Consider the following 24,908-nt stretch of genomic DNA (forward strand, 5'->3'; position numbering starts at 1 on the left):
CAAGGAAGATTGAACAAGAAGCCTGGTGCGAAGTGCTCCGAGGACAGAAGGAAACAGCATAGTGAAAGGATGAAAGAATATTTGGAAGGAGCGGAAGAGAAAACAACAAAATAATAATAATAATAATAATAATAATAATAATAATAATAATAATAGACCTAATGGGGATATAATTAATGGCAAAGATGTCATAAACACCCAGTCTCCAATCCAGGGGAATTAACAGTATGAGGGGTTGATTCTGGAAACTGTACTGGGGCCATCGGACCAAAGGCAAACGTTCTATCCATTTAGCCACAAAGCTGGACTTCCATTCGCTAAACCTTAGGCTACCATCTCCACTGATCAGGGGTTGAGCATTGGCAGTAGCAAAGCTGTAAAGCAGCCTTGACAACACAGCAGGCTTCTCCGTTGGCTACTGGCTGCAGCTCAAAACGCTGAAGGCTTGATGTTCACTAAACCAACCATCGAAAAGAGGTAACCTAAGTCTAGTGGTAGCCCAGGTTTTATTTAATTCCAGCATACACCACTGATGCTAGCAGCAACAATAGTTTGAAGGTTCTGTTTCCACTGCCAATAAGTAGGCTAGCAAAACTAAGAACTCTAACTAGAGCATTTCTGACCAATTTTGCCAGGTGCTCATTCAGTGTACAACTTGAGTTCAAAACAAGCAGTTTAGTACAATATGGAGGGCTGCAAATTTTTTCCTCCAACAATCTGACTGCTCTGTCTAGGTTTAAACTAACAATCTTGGGAACACGACACCAGCACTCTGCCTATGATCTAATAACATGGCTATTTGTAAAACAATCATGACATAAATTTCTCAATGAACCTATTGAAAAAAATAATTAAAAAATGGTTTAAGACTATTGAGAACAATAACATCTTATATACCTTTTTGATATAAAGTATTGTATACAGTTGGATCTGTAGAATTAAATTTTCTGAATATTTATGATTATCACAATATTATCAGTAACACCTGGACCTTACTCAAAAATAATTCACTCTGAAAAATTAATATTTGAACTGGAAGATATTTTGCCTCTATTAATGATAAATAGCCCAAAACAAAACTTGCACAACTCACCTACGATAATGCGGTTCAGAGGGATGCCTTGCTCTACTTCCTTATTAACAAGGACTGATAATTCTTGTGCCATAGAATCAATGGTGGTTAAATCCTCAGGAGCATCAAGAGAGACTTTCGGCCTGTTGAACCAAGCATGACTCCGCTGAAATGTGCAGTCTTAGAATAATAATGTGACAAAAAATAACAGCACAATGCATTTTTATTAATTTCTGTGGATAAATAATTCAATCTTCTACTGTACAATATAAACCTGCATAAAAATTATTTTGATGAATGTATGTGATTTTCCCAAATAAAATGTCAACTTATTAGGTCATGTTCAGTACTGATAGTATATACTGAAGAGATAATAAGTACAGAACAAAAATGGTCAACCAGACACCAGAGGGATCCGAGCCCACAGCTGATTTTACAGCAGATGTTCTTACCACTGAGCTACAATGGGGTAGGTCAAATTTGTTCTGCTGGACTGTTGACTGCCAGCATAAATGCAGAGTGTGCATAAGCTGACCATTGTGGAACCATTCAATGAATATTTGGCAGGTGCCAATGGGTTCCACAATGGGTCCAAAATTCAAGAAAACTGAGTGTCAGATAGGGGATACAAAGCTAGAACAAATACTGTACATAATTTCCTAGGAGGGTGGATGGGCAGGATCCTTCAAAATCCTCAGTTAACAGTTGGAGAAGTATAGAGTGGGAATTGCTGCAATTGAAGAGGCTAAATTATTAGGTAATGGTATACAGGACATGGAGAAGTATACACTTTTTAAGAGTAGTAAATAAAATGGACCCCACGAATTTGGTACTGCATTTTGTGTCCAAAATTCACTAGTATCGTCAGTGCTGTCCTTTGAACATGTGAATAAAAGACTATGCTATTTGAGGGTACATTCTAAATGGTTTAACATATCATTGGTGAACTGCCATGCCCCCACAAACAACAAGGATGATCACGTTAAAGACTCCTTATATGAGGATTTGTTAGAACTGTGGAATAAATTACCCAAACATGATGTCAAAATGATTTTGTGTGATTTCAATGCAAAAATTGGAAAGGAAGAAATTTCTGTAATATAATATAGATGTTGATTCCCATAGGGAATAGGGAGGGAAAGTCTGCACGACGAAAGCAATGATAATGTCATTAGACTAATCAATTTTGCTACATCCACAAACATGAATGTGCGGAGAACCACCTTCCCACATGAACAAATACATAAGGATGGTATTCGTGTGATGGTAAGACTGCCAATCAGATAGGTCACGTACTAATTGATAGCAGGCATAGAAGCTCCATATCTGATATCAGAGCTTACAGAGGAACTGAGATAGGATCTGATCACAATATGATCACAATATGCTTCTGTTAAAATTAAATTGAAAACCTCTTCTAAATCACAGACTGAGGAAAGATACAAAGTTGACACTGAGAAACTGAAGCAGGAGGATGAAAGATTGAAGTATAATGTGGAAATTACAAACAGATTTGATATTCTGGGAGAAGATCCTATAGAAGACATTGATGAAACAAATGGTGAAGTTTGTGAATGAATGTGGAATAATGTGAAACAAATCATGACAGCAGTAGCAATGAAAGTGATACTAAATGGTGTAAGAAAAAGAAGTGGTTCTATGAGGCATTTAAATATAAACATTTCATGATGTTCCGTATTGAACTGTATCACAATTAAATTGAAATAACAAATAACATAGTTCAACCTATTCAATACAAATAAATAAGAAATGTAGTGTTACATTTCTATTTAATTATAAGTGGAAGCGGTACTGGTTTCGACCCTGATCTGGGTCATCATCAGCCGAATAAAATGCAAAAACAATGCATAGGTAAACAAGAAATTAAAGAATGAGTCTTTCACAAAAACAGTTGAAGAGGCAAAATAAGATAATGGGAATTGGCACTGTGCGATTTTAAATCGTAAAATCTGGAAGAAGTAGAAGGTCAGTCACTTATATGTACTAAGGCGCGATCTTCTGAATAGTAGCACAACACACACAAAGTTCGGCACTGTCTCCAAATGTTTACGAGATCCTAGTTACATACTTCAATTATATTGAATTGTATTTTTTATATATATATACACACACACACATTCGCAACCGAAACAATTACGGACTGGATCATCAAGCTATTCGCCAAGTTCCGTCAGCATTTGAAAGCACAGTGCCGGACATTGAGTGTGTTGCGCTGATCTTCAGGAGCTAGCAATTCACTTCAATCAAGCGACTCGTCTTCGAATTCTACACAGTTTTGGACTTCATATTCATTAAATTATGTTGTGACTTCGCGCCTGATAATATATGCATGCTGGCTCAGTTAACTGTTCACCTCTTCTCGTAAACCACCTGGAAGAAGGAGATCAACAAGGTACTGAAAAGGACGGATGAGGATTGTGAGATCGGCACAGGAACTTCACGTCCCTCAGAAGCCTACGGACTGAGCTCGATAGCTGCAGTCGCTTAAGTGTGGCCAGTATCCAGTATTCGGGAGATAGTAGGTTTGAACCCCACTGTCGGCAGCCCTGAAAATGGTTTTCCGTGGTTTCCCGTGGTTTCCCATTTTCACACCAGGGGCTGTACCTTAATTAAGGCCACAGCCGCTTCCTTCCCACTCCTCACCCTTTCCTGTCCCATCGTCGCCGTACGACCTATCTGTGTCGGTGCGACGTAAAACAACTAGCAAAAAAAAAAAGAAGCCTACGGAGTGAGTGAGTCTAATGGAAAAACAGCACAAAAAAATCAAAGCTTTCATACTTTGCCTTCCTGGATCTTGAAAAGATTTATGGTCATGTGCCATATGAGCACATTTGGTGCGCCCTACAAAAGCATGGTGCCAGAGAGAATAATGGGATAGGTGAAACTCTTTCATCAAGCTCCCAAAAGCTGTGTGCATTCAGCTGCTGGCTTATCAAGTGAGTTCCCAATCTACATTAGAGTCCATCAGGGATCGGTGCTCTCACCTCTACCTTCCATCATATTTATGGACACCATTAGTGATGATCTCCAGAAACCAGTAGCCTGAGCTATACTGTATGATGATGATTGGTGGCCACTGAAAGCAAGGGGGAGCTTCAGCTACAAGTACAAATGTGGAAAAGCCACCTCAATGAGTTTGGCCTTTGGCTGAACTTAAAGAAAATGGAACACCTTATCACAGACTTAACAGAAAGAGGAACTATTAACATCAAGAACACCTCGGTTCAACAATTGCTGGAGATGGGACCTGTCAGCCAGTAGTAACCAACTGCATAGGCAATGCTTGAATTCAATGGTGGACTATGACTGAAGTCCTATGAGATAAAAAATTTTCAGACCAGCTTAAATCAGTCACCCTCTATGTGCTGAATGCTGGATAGTTACCTAGGAAGTGGAGGAATGATGGAAACAAGGACGCTACGGTGAATATCTGTCCTGACATTTCTTGAAAATGTGGCAAATGATGAAGTACACAGGCAATGTGGAGTGGCTCCAATCGTAGAGAAGATGAGGGGAAACCGCCTGTTCTAGTATGGTTACACACTTCAACCAGAGGAATCAAATGTGGCAAGAGGGCTTTTGCGCTGCAAACATCAGTAGGAAGAATGATGCAATGCTGGCTTCATACCCTGCAGAACGATCACATGACAAGCCTACACCCCAACCAGGCCCATGATCGTGCCAAATGGTGATATAAAGCCAAAGTAGTAGACCTGTCTCAAAGCAAGATAAATGCTAAAAGATTATGATGATGACAATGATATAATGCCTATAACTAGTGATGGTCAATGCTCTTGCTCTTGACTGACGTCACAAATCTCGAGACCGATTCTCCTTTGCTGCGATCTGTGCGACGTCCTGGTAACTACAAGTGTAAGCTTGATAGTATATCATAAGAAGTTATTGCATGAAATAACATTCTCATATGGAAACGTATGCTGATGAATTTTGTCAAAAGCCTGGAAAAGTACTGCATGTTCAACTATGAACTCCTTAATACCATTAATGAAAGTGGAAGCAGGATGTCAGTAACTTAAACTGTACACGACTTATTTGAAGTGGACATCTTAACTGAATAACCCTGCATAATTTGTGGATAACTGTAGACAGGAGGTACACCTACCTGGATACTAGAGGCGTGCATTATACCAACTAAAGACGGGGAAAGATGTGCCTTGCTGCATATGCTACCACCATTATGGATGAGTGGAACGTGTAATTTAAAATGCCTGAGTTTGGTCCAATTCTTTCGATGGGGTAATGATGGGCAAGGCTCTCGAGACCAATTCCCCTGTGTGATGACTCAGTAACTACGAGAGTAAGCTTAATAGTATATCAGCAGCAGTTCTCATACAAAGATGTGTGTGCCAATAAATTTTGTCAAAAGCCTGGAAAAGTACTGCCATGTTCAACTATGAACCTCTTAATACCATTAATGAAAGTGTAAACAGAATGTCAGTATCTTAAACTATTCCAGACTTATTTGAAGCGGACATCTTAGCTGAATAACCCTGCATAATTTGTAAATAACTGTAGATAGGATGTAGACCTACCTAGATACCACATTATTGTTGTCGACAGGATAGCTTGTTGCGATGCAGGCCAGGCCGGAGGTGTTCTCTGTGATGATTCCCCTTCAGTGATATTATGTGTTTTTAATGCTGGATCATCCCAGAAATATTTCTGCTGAAGTATTTTACTTCTTTTGAATAAACAACACAGATGGCTACGCTATGTGGCATCTCTTCAAAATAACCTACATCCATGACTTACGTTGTATTTCAGACATCGTCTTAAAGTTATTGCATGCAATTAGGCAATTACACACTGCACCATCTTATACCAAGGTATGTAATTATGATGCAAATACTCTATAACATTTTAAGGAATTATTTCCTTTGTCACCAAAATATTGATAAACACAAGCACTGGTTATATGGATATTGAATGCGGGGTCCGATGACGATGTACATCCACAATAGCCATCAATTTCTGTACTTAGCCTACTCATTTGTCTACTTACTGCTGCGTAAAATACCAGAATGCGTATCCTTTATAATTGTGTTATACTGCGTCAAAATAGACCTTGGTAGAAATTAAAGAAATGAGCACCCTAATCGCTTGTTGACACACATTTACAGAATGGAGAACGCCCGTAGTTGGCTATTAGCATACTCAGTACAAACAACATTCAGCTCTGTCTCCCTATAGGCCTACGACGCACTGCTTGCCATACAATGCAGGAACAACGTCTCGAGTTCTCTCGAAATTTCTCGAAAGAAACAGTGCCTGTGCTAGTCTCAGAATGCCCATCACTACTTATAACAAATAAGAAGCATACTCAATATGTACTAAGCTAAATTATATTCATCGAGCAAGTGGCTGCACAGTGTGGGTCACGTAGCTTAACACCTTGCATTCAGGAGATAGCAGAGTTGAAACCACGCTGCTGACAGCCCTGAAGGTGGTTTTCTGTGGCTTCCCATTTTCACACCAGGAATATTGCTGTACATTAATTAAGGCCACTGTCGCTTCCCTCCCACTCCTAGCCCATTCCTATCTCATTGTTGCCATAGACCTATCTGTGTCGGTGCAAGGTAAACAACTCCTGCCTTTCTATCTTTACATTCAACGAACAAATTTACAAAGTTACCAACATCTTTAAAAAGCACGATGTAAAAGTAGTTTCCAAAACCAAAAATAGGAATCCATAAGTCTTATATAATGCCACATCCATAAACAAGTTCAATAATTTCTCAAAATCAGGAGTATACATGATTATTTGCAACAGTTGTAGTTCATCTTACGTCGGACAGACCGATGGAATTTTAATATAAGTTACTCGGAACACGTCAATGCCCTGAAGTACAATCAATTTTCAGCTGTAGGACAGCATATGCATGACTATAATCACAAATTCACAGACATAAAACAAGATATGGAAATCCTCACAATCATCAACAAAGGACCCCTCCTTAACATTACTGAAAGCTGCTTCATACATATAGATCAATATTTTAATCTGAATTATAATCTTAATGACATTTCAGAAAAGCCAAATATCCTATTTGACCTTCTAATTCCCATTTAGAAACATCAAACCAACAAGTCATAATTCAGTTTTTCATAATATTCACAGCACCTTTCCTCAGCAGCCATATCCTTCGGTCCCACCTTAATTCCCCCCTTCCCCTCCACCCCCTCTCCCTGACCTCTCCCCTTTCCCCACCCCCTCTCTCTTTACCCCGCCCCTTCCTTTTCCTTTGAATCTCACAACCGTTAGTATTAGTATGAGGCACACAACAATAGGCCACACACCACATGCCGCAATGAGAGGTAATGTCCAACAGCATTTCAGCATGATTTTAACAAGCACTATGGGAACATTTCATTTTATTTATGTTGGTTGATGTGGAAACACCATCTAGCAGTTCTGCATCAGCTGGTGGTTATTTACAGTGGCATCCAGTGGCTTGCATACTGCTAACACCACTCAAGTAGATTTGGTGATTGATGATCTGACTACAGAATCAACATTTACCAGTTCCTGTTTTGCGATTGAAATTGTAATGATTAACAGTGATGGAACTAACAATACTATGAATATCAATACAAGAAAGAGTCTGGATGATGAGCATACTCCAGATGCTAAGAATTTAGGGCCTAACTTATTTTTCAGATTTTACATTTAACTTAGTTCATCCCAGGCTTTAATGTTAATTGTGTTTGTACATTAGTTTTCCTGTCAATTGTGTTTTTACATTCATTTAGTTATTAGACGTATTACATTAAGGCTGAAGATGGCCAGCCAAGGCTGAAACTAGTCCCTAGTTTAGTAATGTAATTCAATAATACTGCATATATATAATAAAGTATTGAAAAAGGTGAACCATAGGCATTAATTAATAATTATTACTGTAGCTCATAATTGTTTATTTATTGATTTGTAAAGTGATATAATGCCAACTATTAATAATAATCAATGGGGTTGGGTATGTAGTGAGTTTTTATACAACTGGATAACCTTCTTGAGGTCAGTCTCATCAGAGGAATCATGGGATGAAATGAATGACGTGACATATGATAGGGTAGAAAGGGAGACGGTTAAACCCAGTGCCAGAACATAGCCTGTTCCTGTCAAATAGCACAAAGGGGTTGGCTCAAGGCTTAATGTCCCCAGCTGAATGACGAATCACCATCAACAATGCAACATGCCCTCACTCCATATGAACACTACAGAGAGGTTTGGAATTGAATGTAGGCTTTTAGCACGCAATTTAATGAATAGGAATTGTAGACCACCCTCTCCCCTGCCCTGCCAACAAACATTCTGATGGTGAACATTTTTTTAGCACGGTACTGGAACCAGCTAACCATGGTGTCAGACCACACAAACTTGACACCGTAATGATCAAGGCCACCAGACGGACTGATGCATGCTTCATTAGATTAAAGGCAGACAGGCGGGTCCCTAGCATTCTTAATTAATACATCTCACAACAATTTCTTCCCTACAAGCAATCAAAGGTAAGATCAGTATAATTTACCTTTCACTTCAATGTTATTTCTCTTGTGGGGCTTTTAGTAAATTTATACCCTCATCCTCATCTTACACCTAGATGTGCAGGTCGTCCATGGGCGTCCAATAGAAAGACTTGCATCAATGAGCCGAACATGTCCTCAGACACTCTCGAGATGCCATACATTAATAAGCAAATAAATAAGCATCCGTACATACAACTTCATTAGAGACTGTTATGCCTTTTAGCGTTCAGTCTGCAAGCATCTGAGAGTTTACCAATCACCACCACAATCCTCTATTTGTAACTGGTTCTTTGGTCTAATTTATTTCTACATCTCTTATCTTTAAATTGCTACAAACTGATTCTAACCATTGTCGTCTTGGTCTTCCTCTACTCTTCTTACCCTTCATAGCAGAGTCCATTATTCTCCTAGGTAACCTATCCTCCTACATTCACCACAAAAGACCCCACAACCAAAGCCAGTTTATGCGTACAACTTCATCCATCGAGTTCATTCCTAAATTATACTTTATTTCCACATTCCAAGTACCTTCCTGAGATTGTACCCACATACTTCTCTACCAGCAATCATTCTCGCTACTTTCATGTCTGTTACTTCTAGCTTATGAAAGTACAGTTGGTCTGAAAACAGACTGATGTAAAGATAGTTTTGTATGGGAGCTGACTTCCTTCTTACAGAATACTGTTGATCACAAATGTGAGCTCACTGCATTAGCTTTACTGCACCTTCATTCAATCTCACTTACTATACTACCATCTTGGGAGAACACACATCCAAAATACGTACCTGTTCCAGCTTTGTAACCCCAATCTGACATTCGATTCCCTTGGATTTCTTACCTACTGATATAAATTTTGTTTTAGAAAGACTAATTTTCATAGAGAGAATTGTAGGCAGTAAGAACGAAGGGGTAGATCAAGATATGAATATGACAAGCAGATTAGAGCAGACGTAGGATGCACCAGTTATATAGAAATGAAAATGTTAGCACAGGATATGGTGACATGGAGGGCTGCATCAAACCAGTCTATGGACTGATGACTTAAACAACACCACCACACTCAATGCACCTATTTTCAAGTTCCAAGATATCAGATTGCACACTTTCAGCAGAAGTTGCCATTAAGACCAAGTCGTTAGCATATTCCAGACTGCTTACTACATTTTCACCTAACTGAATCCCTCCCTGCCACTTACTACCTTTCAGCAAATGATCCATGTAAACTATGAACAACAAAGGTGAAAGATTACAGCCTTATATAACAGCTTCAGTATCTTAAACCAAGAACTTGATTGATTTTAAAATTCTACCCTTAATTCCATAGTCCCCCAGTACGGAGAACATCTTTTCCCTCGGTATTCTGTTGTATGCATTCTCTAGATCTGAGAAACAAATATAACTGTCTATTCCTCTCGTAGCATTTTTCAATTACCTGGCGCGTACTGAAAATCTGATCCTGACAGCCCCTCTGTGGTCTTGAACCACACTGGTTTTCAACCAACTTCCTCTGAACCACTGATTGCACCCTCCCTTCCATGATGCTAGTGAACAACTTGCCTGATATACTGATCAATGAGATATCTCGATAGTTGTTGCAATCTTTAGTGTTCCCTTGCTTGAAGATAGGTGCAATTACTGCTTTTGTTCAATCTAAAGGTACCTTACTAACACTCCTTGCTAATCGTATTAATCTATGAAGTTATTTCATCCCTGCCTTCCCACTATACTTCACCATTTCAGGTCTAATTTAATCTATCCCTGCTGCTTTATGACAATGGAGTTTATTTACCATCCTTTCCACTTACACAAGCGTAATTTCATCAACATCATTGTCCTCCTTCCCATGAGCTTGGTTGTTCGCAACGTCACCGGGAAGATTTTCTTTTACATTGAGAAGATTTTCAAAATATTCCTTCCACCTCTCCAGTGACTCACCTAATTTACCCAAAACACTATTTATTTCCTGTTTCCCCTCCCTTACTAAGATTCTTTATTGCTGTCTAGAAATGTTCCCCTGCTACTTGACCTAGCATTTCCAGGTTATTACCAAAATCTGCCCACGACTTCTTGGATTCAACAACTATTTGTTTCACTCTATTTCTTTTCTCTACATACAATTTTTGTATCAGTCCTTGCTTGGAGTAATTTCTGATATGCCTTCTTTTTATGTTTATAAGCTGCTCTCACTTTTATCATTCCACCAAGATGTTTGCTTTTATCCCATCTTTATACACAGTTACTCCTACGCATTCCCTTGTTGTTTCTACTGACTGGGCTGAGTGGCCCAGACGGTTGAGGCGCTGGCCTTCTGACACCAACTTGGCAGGTTCGATCATGGTTCAGTCCGGTGGTATTTGAAGGTGCTCAAATACGTCAGCCTCGGGTCGGTAGATTTACTAGCACGTAAAAAGAACTCCCCAGTCTAGCTTAAGCCAGTAAAGAGGACGGATGTATTGTGTGGCGTGTGCCTGCTGAGTGGAGTGGAGTAGGAGTGGGGAAGCGGTAAGGTCAAGCGGTCGGCAAGGAGATAGATACGATGAATTGGGTAGACGTAGAGGCTATGAGGAAAGTAGTAAAAGAAGTAATACAGGAGGTATGTCCGTTTGAGCAATTAAAGAAGATGCTTCAAGAACAAGTACAGGAGCAAGAAAAGACGAGACAGTGGATCCAGGATTATATGAAAAATACGAAGATGATGATAGAAGGCAGCAAGAAAGAACTGGTGTCACTAAGAGAGAAAATAAAAAATATGGAAGAAGAGATGGTAAACCTGAAGAAAGAAATTGAAGTCTGCAGACAGGAGCGTAAGAAGAAATCCATATTTATTTATGGGGTGGAGGAAGATAAGGCAGAATCTAAAGTGGACATTATTTACAAAGTGGTAGATGTCATACAAAAAAAAATGAAAATAAATTTCAGTGAGGTAGATATAGACAATGTGGAGAGAGTTGGCAAGGTGAGAGGGCACAGGCCCATAAAAGTGTCGCTGCTATCTTCATTGATGGCAGATATAGTGATAAGGAACGCTGGTAATCTACAGTGTGAGAACATTAGAGTTAAGAGAGATTTCGGAAGAGAAGAGAGTAGGAATTTTAAAATTCTCAAGAAACATTTTGTGAAAGCAAAAATTCAGGGATTGAAAGCGTATATTAATGGTCAGATACTTGTGGTGAGCGACAGGAATTGGACCCGAAAGTGGACAATATCGAAACTGAAATTAATGGATGAGAGTTTGAGGCAAGAAAAAACTAGCAGGGCTGAGAGCTCGAGGCAAAAGAGTTTGCGGCAAGAAGAAAAAAACAGGGCTGAGAGCTTGAGGCAAGAAGAAACTACCAGGAAGGATGTCAGGCAAGAAGAAAAAAGCAGGGCTGAGAGTTCGAGGCAAGAAGAAACTACCAGGGCTGATGTACATACTGTAAAGGGAGGAACACTGAGTAGATGGAGTTCCTGGGAAGAGATCATGAAAAGAGCTGAAGAAAAAGGAAATGCAAGGAGGATGGAAGTAGTCAAAAAATTAATGGACGAACTAGTGTCGGAGGTCTGCGCGAGGGAAGAAAGCAGGATGCAGGAAGAGATGATGGAAAAAGAATCACAGGGGAAGACAAGTGGACAGAATCGGAGCGAGAATAATGGTTTGAGAGAGGAAGCAGAAGTAAGAAGTGCCGTGATTAAAGGGAGAAGCTTGAGTTTGAAGGAGCTATGGGACAAAAAAGGAAAAATGGAAGGAATAATTACGAGAAGTAAAAAGTCAAGTAACAGTAGTAAGTAACATAGTTTGCCTATGGATGGATGATAAGAGAGGAAGCGTAGTTTATGATGGTGTTTGTATGTGTGTATTTACTCAAGTAATGGTGCCTGTATGTGTAGTATAATTGTAATTGAAGTGATGGTGTCTTTAGGTAAAAGATGGATGGATTAATTGTATGGTATTTATTCAAGTGATGATATGACGACTGGATTTGAAGTTTTAAGAATGGAAGGTGATGATGAGGGGATAAGAGAGGTAACGAAGTTTAAACGGTATCGATGATAAGAGAGGTAGCGAAGTTTAGATGGTATTTATTCAAATGATGGTGTCTGTTTATATGGATGAAAGATAAGAGAGGTAACGAGGTGACAAGGTGTTTTTAAGTATATTGTAATTGTATGGTATTTATTCAAGCGTCTTTAGGAATAAGATGGATGAATTGTGGAGTTCGATAGATGGATGATAAGAGAGGTAGCGAAGTTTAGATGATGGATGGAAATGAGGAGAGGTAACGAAGTTTAGATGGTATTATTCAAGTGATGGTGTCTGTATGTGTATTCTAATTGTTGAAGTAAATGTGGCCTGTAATAAGATGGATGGTTTGTGGAATTCGATAGATGGAGGATGTGTAGTATAATTGTTATTGAAGTGATGGTGTCTTTAGGTAAAAGATGGATAGATTAATTGTATGGTATTTATTCAAGTGATGATATGACGATTGGATTGGCAGTGTTAAGAGGGATGGATGATAAGAGAGGTAGCAAAGTTTAAATGGTATCGATGATAAGAGAGGTAGTGAAGTTTAGATGGTATTTATTAAAGTGATGGTGTCTGTATATATGGACGAAGGATAAGAGAGGTAACGAGGTGACAAGGTGATTTTAAGTGTATTGTAATGGTATGGTATTTATTCAAGTGTCTTTAGGTATAAGATGGATGAATTGTAGAGTTCGATAGATGGATGATAAGAGAGGTAGCGAAGTTTAGATGATGGATGGAAATGAGGAGAGGTAACGAAGTTTAGATGGTATTTATTCAAGTGATGGTGTCTGTATGTGTATGGTTTGTGGAGTTCGATAGATGGATGATAAGAAAGGTAGTGAAGTTTAGATGGAGGACTGGAATTGAAGTGTTAAGTATGAAAGGTGATGATGGATGGATGATAAGAGAGTTAGCACAGTTTAAATGGTATTGGTAAGTGATCCATTAATTAATGGTAGATCGGTAAGCAAAGTTGGTTGTATATGATTATTTAAATTAGATTAAGAATCGTTGAATAAGACGAGCAGGAACAGATAAGTAGTGCAGTGATAAATTTGCATCGTGTGCAGAGTACGTTGTAGTAGAATGTGTGTGCAACGGAAGTATGGAATCAGCAACTCAGAGGGAGTCAAGTAGAGGAAATGTAGGAGGAATGGAATGTGCAAAGGTTTGCGTGTTTACTCAGCAGGGACTCGAAGGTCTGTGACATTCATAATACAGCTTAAATTGCATATTCTGGAAAACAATAGAAATATTGTTCTATTCATTTTCTGTTCATTCCGTACATTATTTTCTTTTCTTTTTCTGTACAGCACATAGAGTGTGAAATGGTTTGTTTTTTTAATACATAGAATGTGAATATTGGCTTAGGCTGGACATTGTTATTTTCTCTGTAAAGGATCAAATAGGTACTCTTACTGTAGATCTAGAGAAAATAATAAATCAATAATAGTAATAATAGTAAAAAGAACTCCTGCGGAACTATCTGGCACCTCGGCGTCTCCGAAAACTGTAAAAGTAGTTAGTAGGACGTAAAGCAAATAACATTATTATTATTGCTGTTTCTACTACATCATCCCTGTATGCCACCTATTCTCTTTCTACACTAATGTCCAAAATTTAAGCATAATCACTAAACGAGGCCATACATGTCAGGCGGATTGCTGAACAAACGGAAGCTGAATCACACACCATATGTCACACAACTTGTCCAAACAAACAGTGTCAGAAAGGTTCTGATAGCTAAGGTACACCTTTGACAACAACTAACAAAACTTGGCAATGTCTTCCACAACAAAAGATGCCGTTGATAGGGTGTATGGTTACCCCTAACGGCCACACATGCTTTGCAGCGATGTGGCATGCTTTCTATCAGATGGTCCAAGAGCTCTTGTAGCAGTCAGTCCCATTCCTCTGAAAGGGCAATGCGAAGGACTTGGAGGGTCATTGGTGGAGGCTGATGGGATGCAGTTCACCTCTCCAATGCATCCCAGGCATGTCCTATAGGGTTCAGATCCGCAGACCTCGCTGGCCAGTCCATGCGAAGAATGTCTTCCCCAGCCAGAAATTCATCCACCAGAGCAGCATAGTGCGGTCGGGCATTATCGTTCATTAAGTGGAAGTCTGGACCAATCACACATGTGGTCTCAGTACCTCATCCCTGTATCTCCGAGCATTAACAGTGTTCCTCGGACCACCCATGAAGATGTGCAGGTCCATACGGCCTGTCAACATGATGCTGCCCCACACATGACACCACCACCACCACCACCATACTGGTCACGTTCCACGATGTTACTGTGGTTGTATTGGCTACCCGATTCTCCCCAGATTAATGTGCGACGGGAATCTTTCTTCAAACTGAAAAGGGGTTCATCTGTGAAGAGCACATACCTCCATTCATTCATGGTCCAGTTTTGATGTTGACGGCTCCACATGTGCTGGAGTGAGCAGTACAGCAATCCCTGAGACGGCTGCAAGCTCCGCCGACAATTGTCTTGCAGGTGCACTCCAATTTTGTTGGGTGGTTAAGGCCAGATATCGGTCCTGCGGTGGGTGGTTACCCTTGGTCAAACTGGTACTGGCCTACGACTAACATCTTCTGTGCCTTGAAATCATCTCCAAAGCCTGGAAATGACACTTCATGGCACATTCAAGGATACGGCAACTTCATTCTGTGTCTGGCGTGCTTCCAGGCGGCCGAGTATTCTACCTTGCAAAACGGGTCCAACTGGCATTGTTGTGCCATTATGTTGTCATGTTCACCATGAGGCTACGTTCCATACACTATAACAGGGCAAACATGACTGAGGGAATATGGGGCGCAGGCACTGGCTGTGTTTACCTTGCTGTCATGCCGCTAGTTAAAGCAGGGAATACTCCTTTCCTATACAGAGCGAACACGTAAGGTTGGTAGGTGCATATGTCTTGCGATTTGCGGTCTATTTCCCACTGCCCTGCTTACTCGTAACTTATGCTTAACTTTTGGCCACTAGTGTATATCCTGAACCTGTTTACTGACCACTGTTTGGAACATTTTAGTAATCATATTCTTGCACTTCTAATGATTTTCTACCGGGCAAGTTGGCCGTGCGCATAGAGGCGCGCGGCTGTGAGCTTGCATCCGGGAGATAGTAGGTTCGAATCCCACTATCGGCAGCCCTGAAAATGGTTTTCCGTGGTTTCCCATTTCACACCAGGCAAATGCTGGGGCTGTACCTTAATTAAGGCCACGGCCGCTTCCTTCCAACTCCTAAGCCTTTCCTATCCCATCGTCGCCATAAGACCTATCTGTGTCGGTGCGACGTAAAGCCTCTAGCAAAAAAAAATTATTTTCTACCCTTATTCGGTTGCAGATAGATTTTGCTTTCTCTCTCCTTGGCCTGGAGATACTTAGTTTGCTACAGATCGGACGTTGGTCTGTATCACAAAAAATCCCCAGAATACACACACATTCCTAACAGATTCCCTGAATTCAAAGTCGGTTATGATGTAGTCTATTATGGATATATAACCCCTACCCTCCCATGTGTAGCAGTGAATAGCCTTATGCTTGAAGAATGTACAGTATTTGTAACTGCTGATCCCTACTAGCACATAAGTCCAGCAAATGCTTCCCATTTCTATTAGCTTCTACTGTCCACAAGACCATACCAAGAGCTTGTAAATATCAGAAACAGATAAAAGGAAAAGATAGAGCTGGAATTCTACAGCACTTCTGCTATAGTAGAGAGGACCTGGACCAGAGAGTGCCAAGAGCAAAGACATGCGACTACCCGACTGGTCATACAGGGTTTTCACCATAAAATCTGTGTAAACATAAGATACTACAAATCCGACAAATACTGCAGTTGTATGCTGTCCAAGAAGAGTTGTGTAACAAAGTGCAAAAATACATTAAGATCAATAACTGAACATAGCAAGGAATAACTAATGTACAAATGCTCACTTGAGTGCATCTTTCTTGTATTATTATTATTATTATTATTATTATTATTATTATTATTATTATTATTATTATTATTAATATTCATACACTTCTCCACAGGAAATATGGGTAGTAATGGGGGATGGGATGCACCAAGTGCCTAACAATAATTAAAGTATTTACACATTATAATACAAACATTGATGTACAGGTATATACAAAACTATAGATCACGGGATCTTCATTCTTGCGGGAGGAACGATCGCACAATGTTGCATGTTGACAGGAGGACAGAATGTTGCATAATTTTGTAGATGTTCGGTGGAAGACCCAGTTCTCGCAGACTCTTGTGAAGTGTGTGTGGAATGAGACCGTTGACTGACAGAATCACAGGGACTATCCGTACCAGTTTCATCTTCCAGATCCTCTTGATCTCTTTTGCAAGTTCTTTGTACTTAGAGATTTTTTCACGGTAATTCCTGTCAATGTTGGTGTCATTGGGGATAGCGATGTCAGTAATGAAAGTTGTCCCAGTTTTCTTGTTTACCAGTATGATGTCTGGTCTGTTATGGTTGACTGTTTTGTCTGTCACTACAGCAGTGTCCCAATAAAGCTTAATCGACTCATTCTCCAGGAGTGGTGTTGGATGGTACTTGTAATAAAGGATACGCTCCTGAATTAATTGTTTTTCCTGAGCAAGTGCCTGGTGTATGATTCCCGAGACATGATGGTGCCGTCTCGTGTATTCTACGGGGGGGCAAGTACTGGGCATCCTGCAGTGATATGGTCGATGGTCCCGCGATGAATGGAGCATTGTCTGCATTTGTCGGAGAGTATGCTGGTGTCTTTGATGATGTACTTTTTGTAATTGTTTGTAGCTACTACTTGGTATTGTATAGCAACTGCAAATCCCTCTATCTCCCCAAATAAGCACCCACTTTGTAACCACATACATGACGCATTCTTGTCTATGCTCTGTTGGTTTAGATTACTGTAGTATTTTCCGTGGAGGGTTTTCTCTCGCCATGTCCTTTCTTTCTCCTACAGGGATACTTGGTGATTTGTATGTGGGTCAGAGGCATTGTATGGATACAGAACAGTGTACTTGTCAGCAAGTACTACAGCTTTATGGAGAAGGCTGTTTTCTTGCTTTTTATGGAAGTATCTCCGTAGGTTCTTTATCTGATTCAGGAGCATAACTTGAAGATCCAGTACTCCTCGGCCTCCTGATTTTCGTGGGAGAGTGACCCTTTCCATGCATGAATTTGGATGATGTAATCTATAGGTGGTGAGCAAAGTTCTCGTTTTTCTTTGTATGCTGTCTATTTCTGTAGCAGACCATTTCAGAATTCCAAATGAATAAACAAGAGTTGGAATAGCGTACGTGTTTATTGCTTTAATTTTGTTCTTGGCATTTAGGTAGCTGCGCAAAATCTGATGCAACCTCGATGTATATTTATCAATGAGTTCCTGTTTGATTTTCTTGTGCTCCAGAGTTGCATTCTGAGCAAATCCAAGGTACTTGTATGTCTCTGTGTCATTCCCTCAATTAAAGATCCGGTATGGAGCTCATATGGTTAAGAGTTTGTGTACCGACCACGTTCAATTGTTAGCAGCTTACATTTCTTTACTCCCAACGTCATTCCCACATCAGTTGAGTAAAAGTCTATTATATTCAGCAGGGCGTTCATTTGTGTTTCGTTGTGGGCATACACTTTCAGATCATTCATATAAAACAAATGAGATATTTTGTGTTTCCTATTATTATATTTAATATCAAATCCAAAACCAGTAGCTTTTAGAAGATTGGATAGGGGATTCATTGCAATGCAAAACCACAGAGGACTTAATGAATCTCCTTGAAATATACTATGTTCAATTTTAAGTGTGTCGGACATGATACATTTATTTTCTGTCTTCGTGCAGAGCACTGTCTTCCAATTGTTCATAGTAACTTCAAGAAAATGAATTATGGCAGGACTAATCTTGTACAAATCAAGTACTTCTTTTAACCATGAGTGGGGAACTGAGTCAAATGCTTTCTTATAATCTATATACACTGTGTACAGGTTCCTTTGTGAATGCATTGTCTGTTGTGTTACAACAAAGTCTATGATTATCTGTTCTTTGCACCCTAGTGATGACTTTTTGCATCCTTTCTGCTCCTCAGTCAGAATGTTACGGTTGCTGATATGTTTATACATTTCTTCTGTGAGTATGGATGTAAAAAGTTTGTAGATCATTTGTAGACAAGTGATTGGCCTGTAAGCTGATGGATCTTTAGCATTTCCACCTTCCTTAAGTAGGAGGTATGTAATTCCTGATGTAAGAAATTCAGGACACTCTTGAGGATGTTGCATGAGATAAGTGAATTGTTGAGCTATTTTCTTGTGGACGCAAGTGAAATGTTTATACCAAAAATTGCGTAATTTGTCTGTACCTGGTGCTTTCCAACTTTGAGTTCTTCTGGCAGCATTACTCACATGGGTTTCTTCTGTGGTATCAAAACTCATTTCTGAATAACCATTGTTGTTTTTCTCTTCCATAATCCATGTTTTGTTTGTATTGTGGACTGTGTTGGTACATCAAATACGTTTCCAAAAGTCTTCCATGTCCTGCATACTTGGAGGTTATTCTGCCTTATTTTACTTGAGCGTTATGTAGAATTGGCCCTCATTCTTGGAGAAAAGGTTGTTTTGCATTTTCCTAGCTCGAGACTCTTTGTAGCTCCTGAGCCTTGCCGCTTTTGCACACAACTTTTGTTTTTGGGTGTCAATGTATTCTTTGACCTTTTCTCTGTGCTTGGGTTCATTTGTGTGGGTGTTGATTTTCCTGAACACATTCCTCAAGTTTCTCTTAGTTTTCATTTTAGTTCTGTTACAGAGGTATGCAGAAAGTTGACCAATGGTTTTTCTTAGCTCTTGGATATCACTTTGTAATTGACGTTGCCATGGTGGAATATATTTTGAATCTGCATTCTTACAAGAGCTTCTGGAAATGGGTATTAGATTTTGGTTGTTCAGCCTAACCACAGTTACTGCTGCACAATAAACGAGGGCGTTTGTTTCCTCTATGCTACTGGATTCTTCTATATACTGCTGTAGAATGTTATTTACACTACTTACAAGGTTTTTGCTCATTATAATAATTATTATTATTATTATTACCTTCCATATTTTCCCCACATTTACCACTCACCTTTTTGTATTTTTCAGTTCAATTTCCAACTCTTGCATTGGAATCGCCCATTAGCACTACCCTGCTGTTGACCCCAACTACAATGTCACTCAATGTTTCATAAACTTGTCAACTTCACCCTTCTTTGTAACCTCATGTGATGAGTACACTGACACAACTCTTATTCTAATTCCTCCAAGTGCCAAACCTACATACGTATATTATTCGCTCATTCACCTGCTTAACAGAAACTAGGCTACATTGTGTGCAATAGTATTCCTGATGAACAGTCCTACCCCACACTCTATCCTTCCGTTTTTAACATCCGTCAAGTACACTTTATAATCTCCTATCTCTTCCTCGATATCTCCCCTTACTCAAATATCATTAACTCCTAACACAGCCAGATGCATCCTCTTTGCTGGCTCAGCCAGTTCGACTTCCTTTCTTCCTTGCATAAGCCCCATTATTATTGACAGCCACCTATCGAATTCCGTTTTGTTTGCCAAGCTGTTTCCAAGGAGTCCCTCGCCTGTAAAGCAGGATGCTACTCTTACTTACACATAGTCCAAGTGAGGATCTCTCCTCTAGTGGGTTAGGGACCACCAGAGGATTGTATAGTCCTAGTCGTCTGAGCACAAGGAGGGCCGTGACTCAGAATATGTCCAAGAGGCCCACTCCCATTTCATAGCAACTGGTATGCCGACTCTCAGGACCACTCAGCCGTTGCCCATGGTCCATGAACTAGGACGTGACTACAGTTACCCACACCACGATACAATAAATAAATCAGAATTTATGTTCAGGTTTGAATTTAACTTGCATTCTCTAAAACATATTGAATATGCATATTATTGTTGATAAGCACTATTTAATGGATCATACTGCCACAATTCTTTTTTGAAAGCAAACTTGTAGATTTACATGGCTGTCAATACCATAGAACCTTAAATTTTTTGTGGAATCCAAACTAGCCTACCAGGACACGAATTTTCATTTAAAAAATCTTACATGTATTAGCTGGGATAATGATACATCATGCCATATCCCAAATTCATTGCAAATTTATTCCTGAGCCTTGTGGTGGTTATTTCTATCTGGCACACTAGCAAACTCAACAGTAACTTAGAAGACAAAATACTGTGTAGTCGATATACTTTGTCTTTGTGGCAGCCTCCACATGAGGGAAGTTGTATTAATAAAAAAGTAATAAATAATAGCACTGTACAATATTTGAAGAACAACCAACATCGGTACTGAGAAATTGCTTTGAGAGAGGTGGTTACAGCTCACTATCATATTCCTTAAATAAGCAACACCTTAAATATGTTTAATAAAAATATCTTACTAGTCCTCCAAGAGCTGAATACGGTCTTATTGGTGCAGTTGGTATCAGTACTTTCAATTGAGGAAAGCTCATATCCTTCGTCAGCAGTGATTTTATCCACTCCTTAAAACGAGTTCCTGTGAACCCTGAAATAACAGTTACTGTATTATGTCACTGAAAGGAATTAAATGAATTATAATACTTAGGGTGAGCAACTCTAAATTTTCAAATGGAGGACAGAATCTTAAAAATTTTCATAAATATGGAGGACAAGTAGGATTTTAATTTTTAAATATTAAGTATAGTATTGCATACATTATTATTGTTATGTTGATGATAATGCTAAAATTGTAGCTATATTTTTGCTGATACTTTTGACAGTAAAGATGAACTGTTTTCTTGTAATAAATAACTGTAAAACCTCCACATGGTATGTTTTTTAAAATTGCACTTCACTATTAAAATACACTTAACTGACTCGGTCAGCAAACAGTTTCTTTCTTTGGACCACTGTGTATTAATCAATGAAAACAATCATTCAAAGGTAGCACTACAACTGGAATAGTGAAATAAAACTGACAAATTTTAATAATCATAGATATGTATTTCGCACAATGTGGATGGACATAACAAATTTTTAGCAGCTTACTAAATGTTTCATTGTCAGAGCTACAAATGAAAAACTCACACCACTGCTTATCTAATATTGTATGTTTATCAATTTCAGAACTCCTAGTGTAATTCCGAACATTGCAAGGTTGGTCAAAAAGTTTTGAATTGTCTATCTCTACACCTTTAGATTACAAATACTCGAGACAAAGAAGAACATCTTTCATACTATGAAGCTTCATGCATTGGAAACCCTTAAATTCTTCCATCATAGATAGGGTAACTCCATTTTAAGAGATAGTAAATGCACATTTCATAAAAGCCAACATGTTCTACAAATGCAATGCATTTCCTTTCAAAGCCATTTACAGTGAGGGATTTCAGAAACTGTTTGACTTCAAGAGGTATACGTTTATTTTCCATCCTATTATAAGAGCTTAATTTGGTGAATACCCGTCTTAGTTCAACTGAAAGGTAGGGTAGGGAGGGAGAACATGAATTGAATGGATTGGTTCAACTTGCGATTGCATTCCAAGATTTCGTTGCTGACAAAATCAGAGTGCATGCGCAAAATCAAGTGCGTAAATGACAGTGGTTTTCAGAATAAGGACTGAGAGGAAGTTCAACAAAAATAACTTTGCAACAGAGAAAACAATAGGAAACTGAACAACTAAGAACACAATATACAAAAAGCCAGACATTTAATAAGGTAAGGTAAGGGTTATTCTGCCCGAAGGCAGGTCCGAACCTCCGCAGAGGTGTTCCTGAGCTGGAGTTTACGTGCGGTAGGGTGGCCAGTTCCTTACCATCCAACTCCTGACCACGCCCAATGTTGCTTAACTTCGGGGATCTCACGGGATCCGGTGTTTCAACACGGCTACGGCCGTTGGCAGACATTTAATAGCAAATAATAAATGCCTGCCGGATGGAGGACAAGCATTAAAAAAGGAGGACATGTCCGGCATGCCGGACAGTTGGTTTCCCTAAAAATACTTAACCTGAGGTCCTACTTATTACTCGCACACTTTTTTGTGATAGATTTTTGTACAGGGGTGAGGAGTAAGGAGGGAGCTCTCCCGGTTCCGGTAATACTGCCAACTGAATGGAAATAGAAATCTGAATTGAATCGATATGATCGATCGATATGAATTTTCTAAAACTTTATTATCTCAAGCCAACAACTTTGTCACACACACACATTATATAACATTTCTCAATTCGAATCTTGTTCCTGGCATGAATTATATAGTTTGGCTTTGCTGTGTAAACAACAACAGTACTAATACGTAAAGTGTACGCCAGATGTCGCACAACGATCCAGAGTTTGTGTTTCAAAGGTTGCCAATACGAATCTTGAACATAACCGAGGTCGACCGATTGAGCACTACGGTGTCTATCACTAAAAAGTGTGCGAGTAATATTAGGATCTGAGAAATCATAATTACTTCCTAATTGCTTGCTTATCAAACTACACATTATGTGAACACTTTTCAACATATCATTCAAGATTAATACCTGTGCCATGCAGAAATATAACAGTTCCTGAATGAACTTTGCTCGTATGAGCAATTACTTTAATAACACCAAGTTTAGAATTCATAATTTTACGGCCAGATACGGTTTGATTACTCCTTCGAGAAAACAAATACCACTTATTGAAGAAAAATACATTAAATGCTTTCACTATCAATTTTTTTTCTATCTCAAGCTATCCCCCGAGTTCGACTGTCGAGTAAGCATAGCCTAACTTCTCTGTAAAAGTTCGCATCACATTAACCTTCCAACAACCTCATTCCTAAAGTGCACCAAATAGCTTATAACAAAGATATAAGTTATAAGCTTATAACAACGTTAAGATAAGATAAGATATAAGCTAGCCGGGTCCGACACTATTCAACCTTCAAACAGCTGATGTAATCAACATAGCCTAATTACATAAGGACAGGATGTTACGCCGTTAACAAACTCTTACGATCAAGTAAGCGATCTACAAACAGCAGTAGAACGGCTAGAGGTCATGGCAAAAGAAAATGATTCCAAAATCAAGAGAAACAAAACTGTAATGATGATCTATACACAGAAAGGGAGGAAGAATTGTAGCGGGAGACATCATAACTTAGTCGTGTCTATTTTCGTCATCTGGTTTCTTCTTTTGTTTATAGGAGAAACAACCCAGCATTTTCAAACTTTTTTTTTCGACAAGAGGTGTGATAGGTGATCTTAACTAATTTTGGGTCGCCGAACACGAATCTGTTGTCCGTTTCTACTTATGACGTCACGTTTTCTCGCAATAGGTATATCAAAATAAGAGATAGACCTGAATATTGCATATAAAAAGTAGGTACCGGTACTGAAAAATGTTGATAATTTTGGAAATATTTATAATTTTTTTGTATTATTACCTATATATTTTGAAATACTTGAATTATTATATACAATGAATAATTATTGAGTATAAAATCAAGAAAATATTTAGCATTTATTGTAATATAATACTAATTTACACAAAAACACATGAAAAAACAACTCTGAGGCTATGAAAGCAATTTATGTTGACAATTAAACGTGATTTACAAGCAAGCAATGTAACGTTTATTCAGTATCTTTATGAATTCATAAATGTGAACAAAATAAACTTTAACAGTCCTAGATGTCCCCTTGGAATGAAAACTTGGCTGCCCAGCGACTGCATCAAGTTTGTCTTCTCCTTTCAAACACCAACAGTAGGCCCTAGTCGGCCATCATTGGTTCATCCCACCTCCTCTGGTATCTTCTTTTTGCCTCCTTGATGTCATGGTGGAATCTCTCTACCATCTCTTCACTAACAGCCCCAAGATTTTCCGAAAAGTGATCGAGATGAGAATGAAGGAAGAGCAGTTTCAGACTCATTCTACACCCCAACTCTTTCATATCATCCAACATCGTTTTCCCTATTGTTTCATATTGTTCATCCTTTACATTTCCTAGGAACTTCGTTATGACGTCTCTTATTGAATTCCAAGCAGCAGGTTCCACGGCATTCATCGTCTGTTCAAAGTTTCTGTCTTTCAGAAGCTTTCTAATTTGTGGTCCATTAAATATGCCTTCCTTGACTTTTGCATCAGATAAATGTGGAAATTTGCTTGCAATGTACTTGAACCAGGGGCTACTTTTGTCCAAGGCCTTAACGAACTGCTTCGTGATTCCCAGTTTGATGTGTAGCGGTGGCAAAATATTTTC

General features: G+C 39.1%; 1 protein-coding gene across 2 annotated transcripts in view; it reads right to left on the bottom strand.

Moving 5' to 3' along the window:
* The window catches only part of LOC136857167 (lysophospholipase-like protein 1), a 65,787-nt gene extending 42,235 nt beyond the window's left edge, over positions 1-23,552 (bottom strand). The window contains exons 1-3 of one of the 2 annotated variants that reach the window (XM_067135599.2): positions 23,205-23,552; positions 21,102-21,226; positions 1,094-1,238 (exon numbers count right to left, since the gene is read on the bottom strand). In XM_067135599.2, the coding sequence (XP_066991700.1) occupies positions 1,094-1,238; positions 21,102-21,226; positions 23,205-23,289 (355 nt within the window). In that variant the 5' untranslated portion in view covers positions 23,290-23,552. The remainder of the gene's footprint in view (positions 1-1,093; positions 1,239-21,101; positions 21,227-23,204) is intronic. The other variant, XM_067135600.2, reaches the window with a different exon arrangement.
* Positions 23,553-24,908: the final 1,356 nt, after the last annotated feature.

The sequence above is a fragment of the Anabrus simplex genome, chromosome 1, assembly GCF_040414725.1.
Source record: "Anabrus simplex isolate iqAnaSimp1 chromosome 1, ASM4041472v1, whole genome shotgun sequence".
In the NCBI taxonomy this organism is placed as follows: Eukaryota; Metazoa; Arthropoda; class Insecta; order Orthoptera; family Tettigoniidae; genus Anabrus; species Anabrus simplex.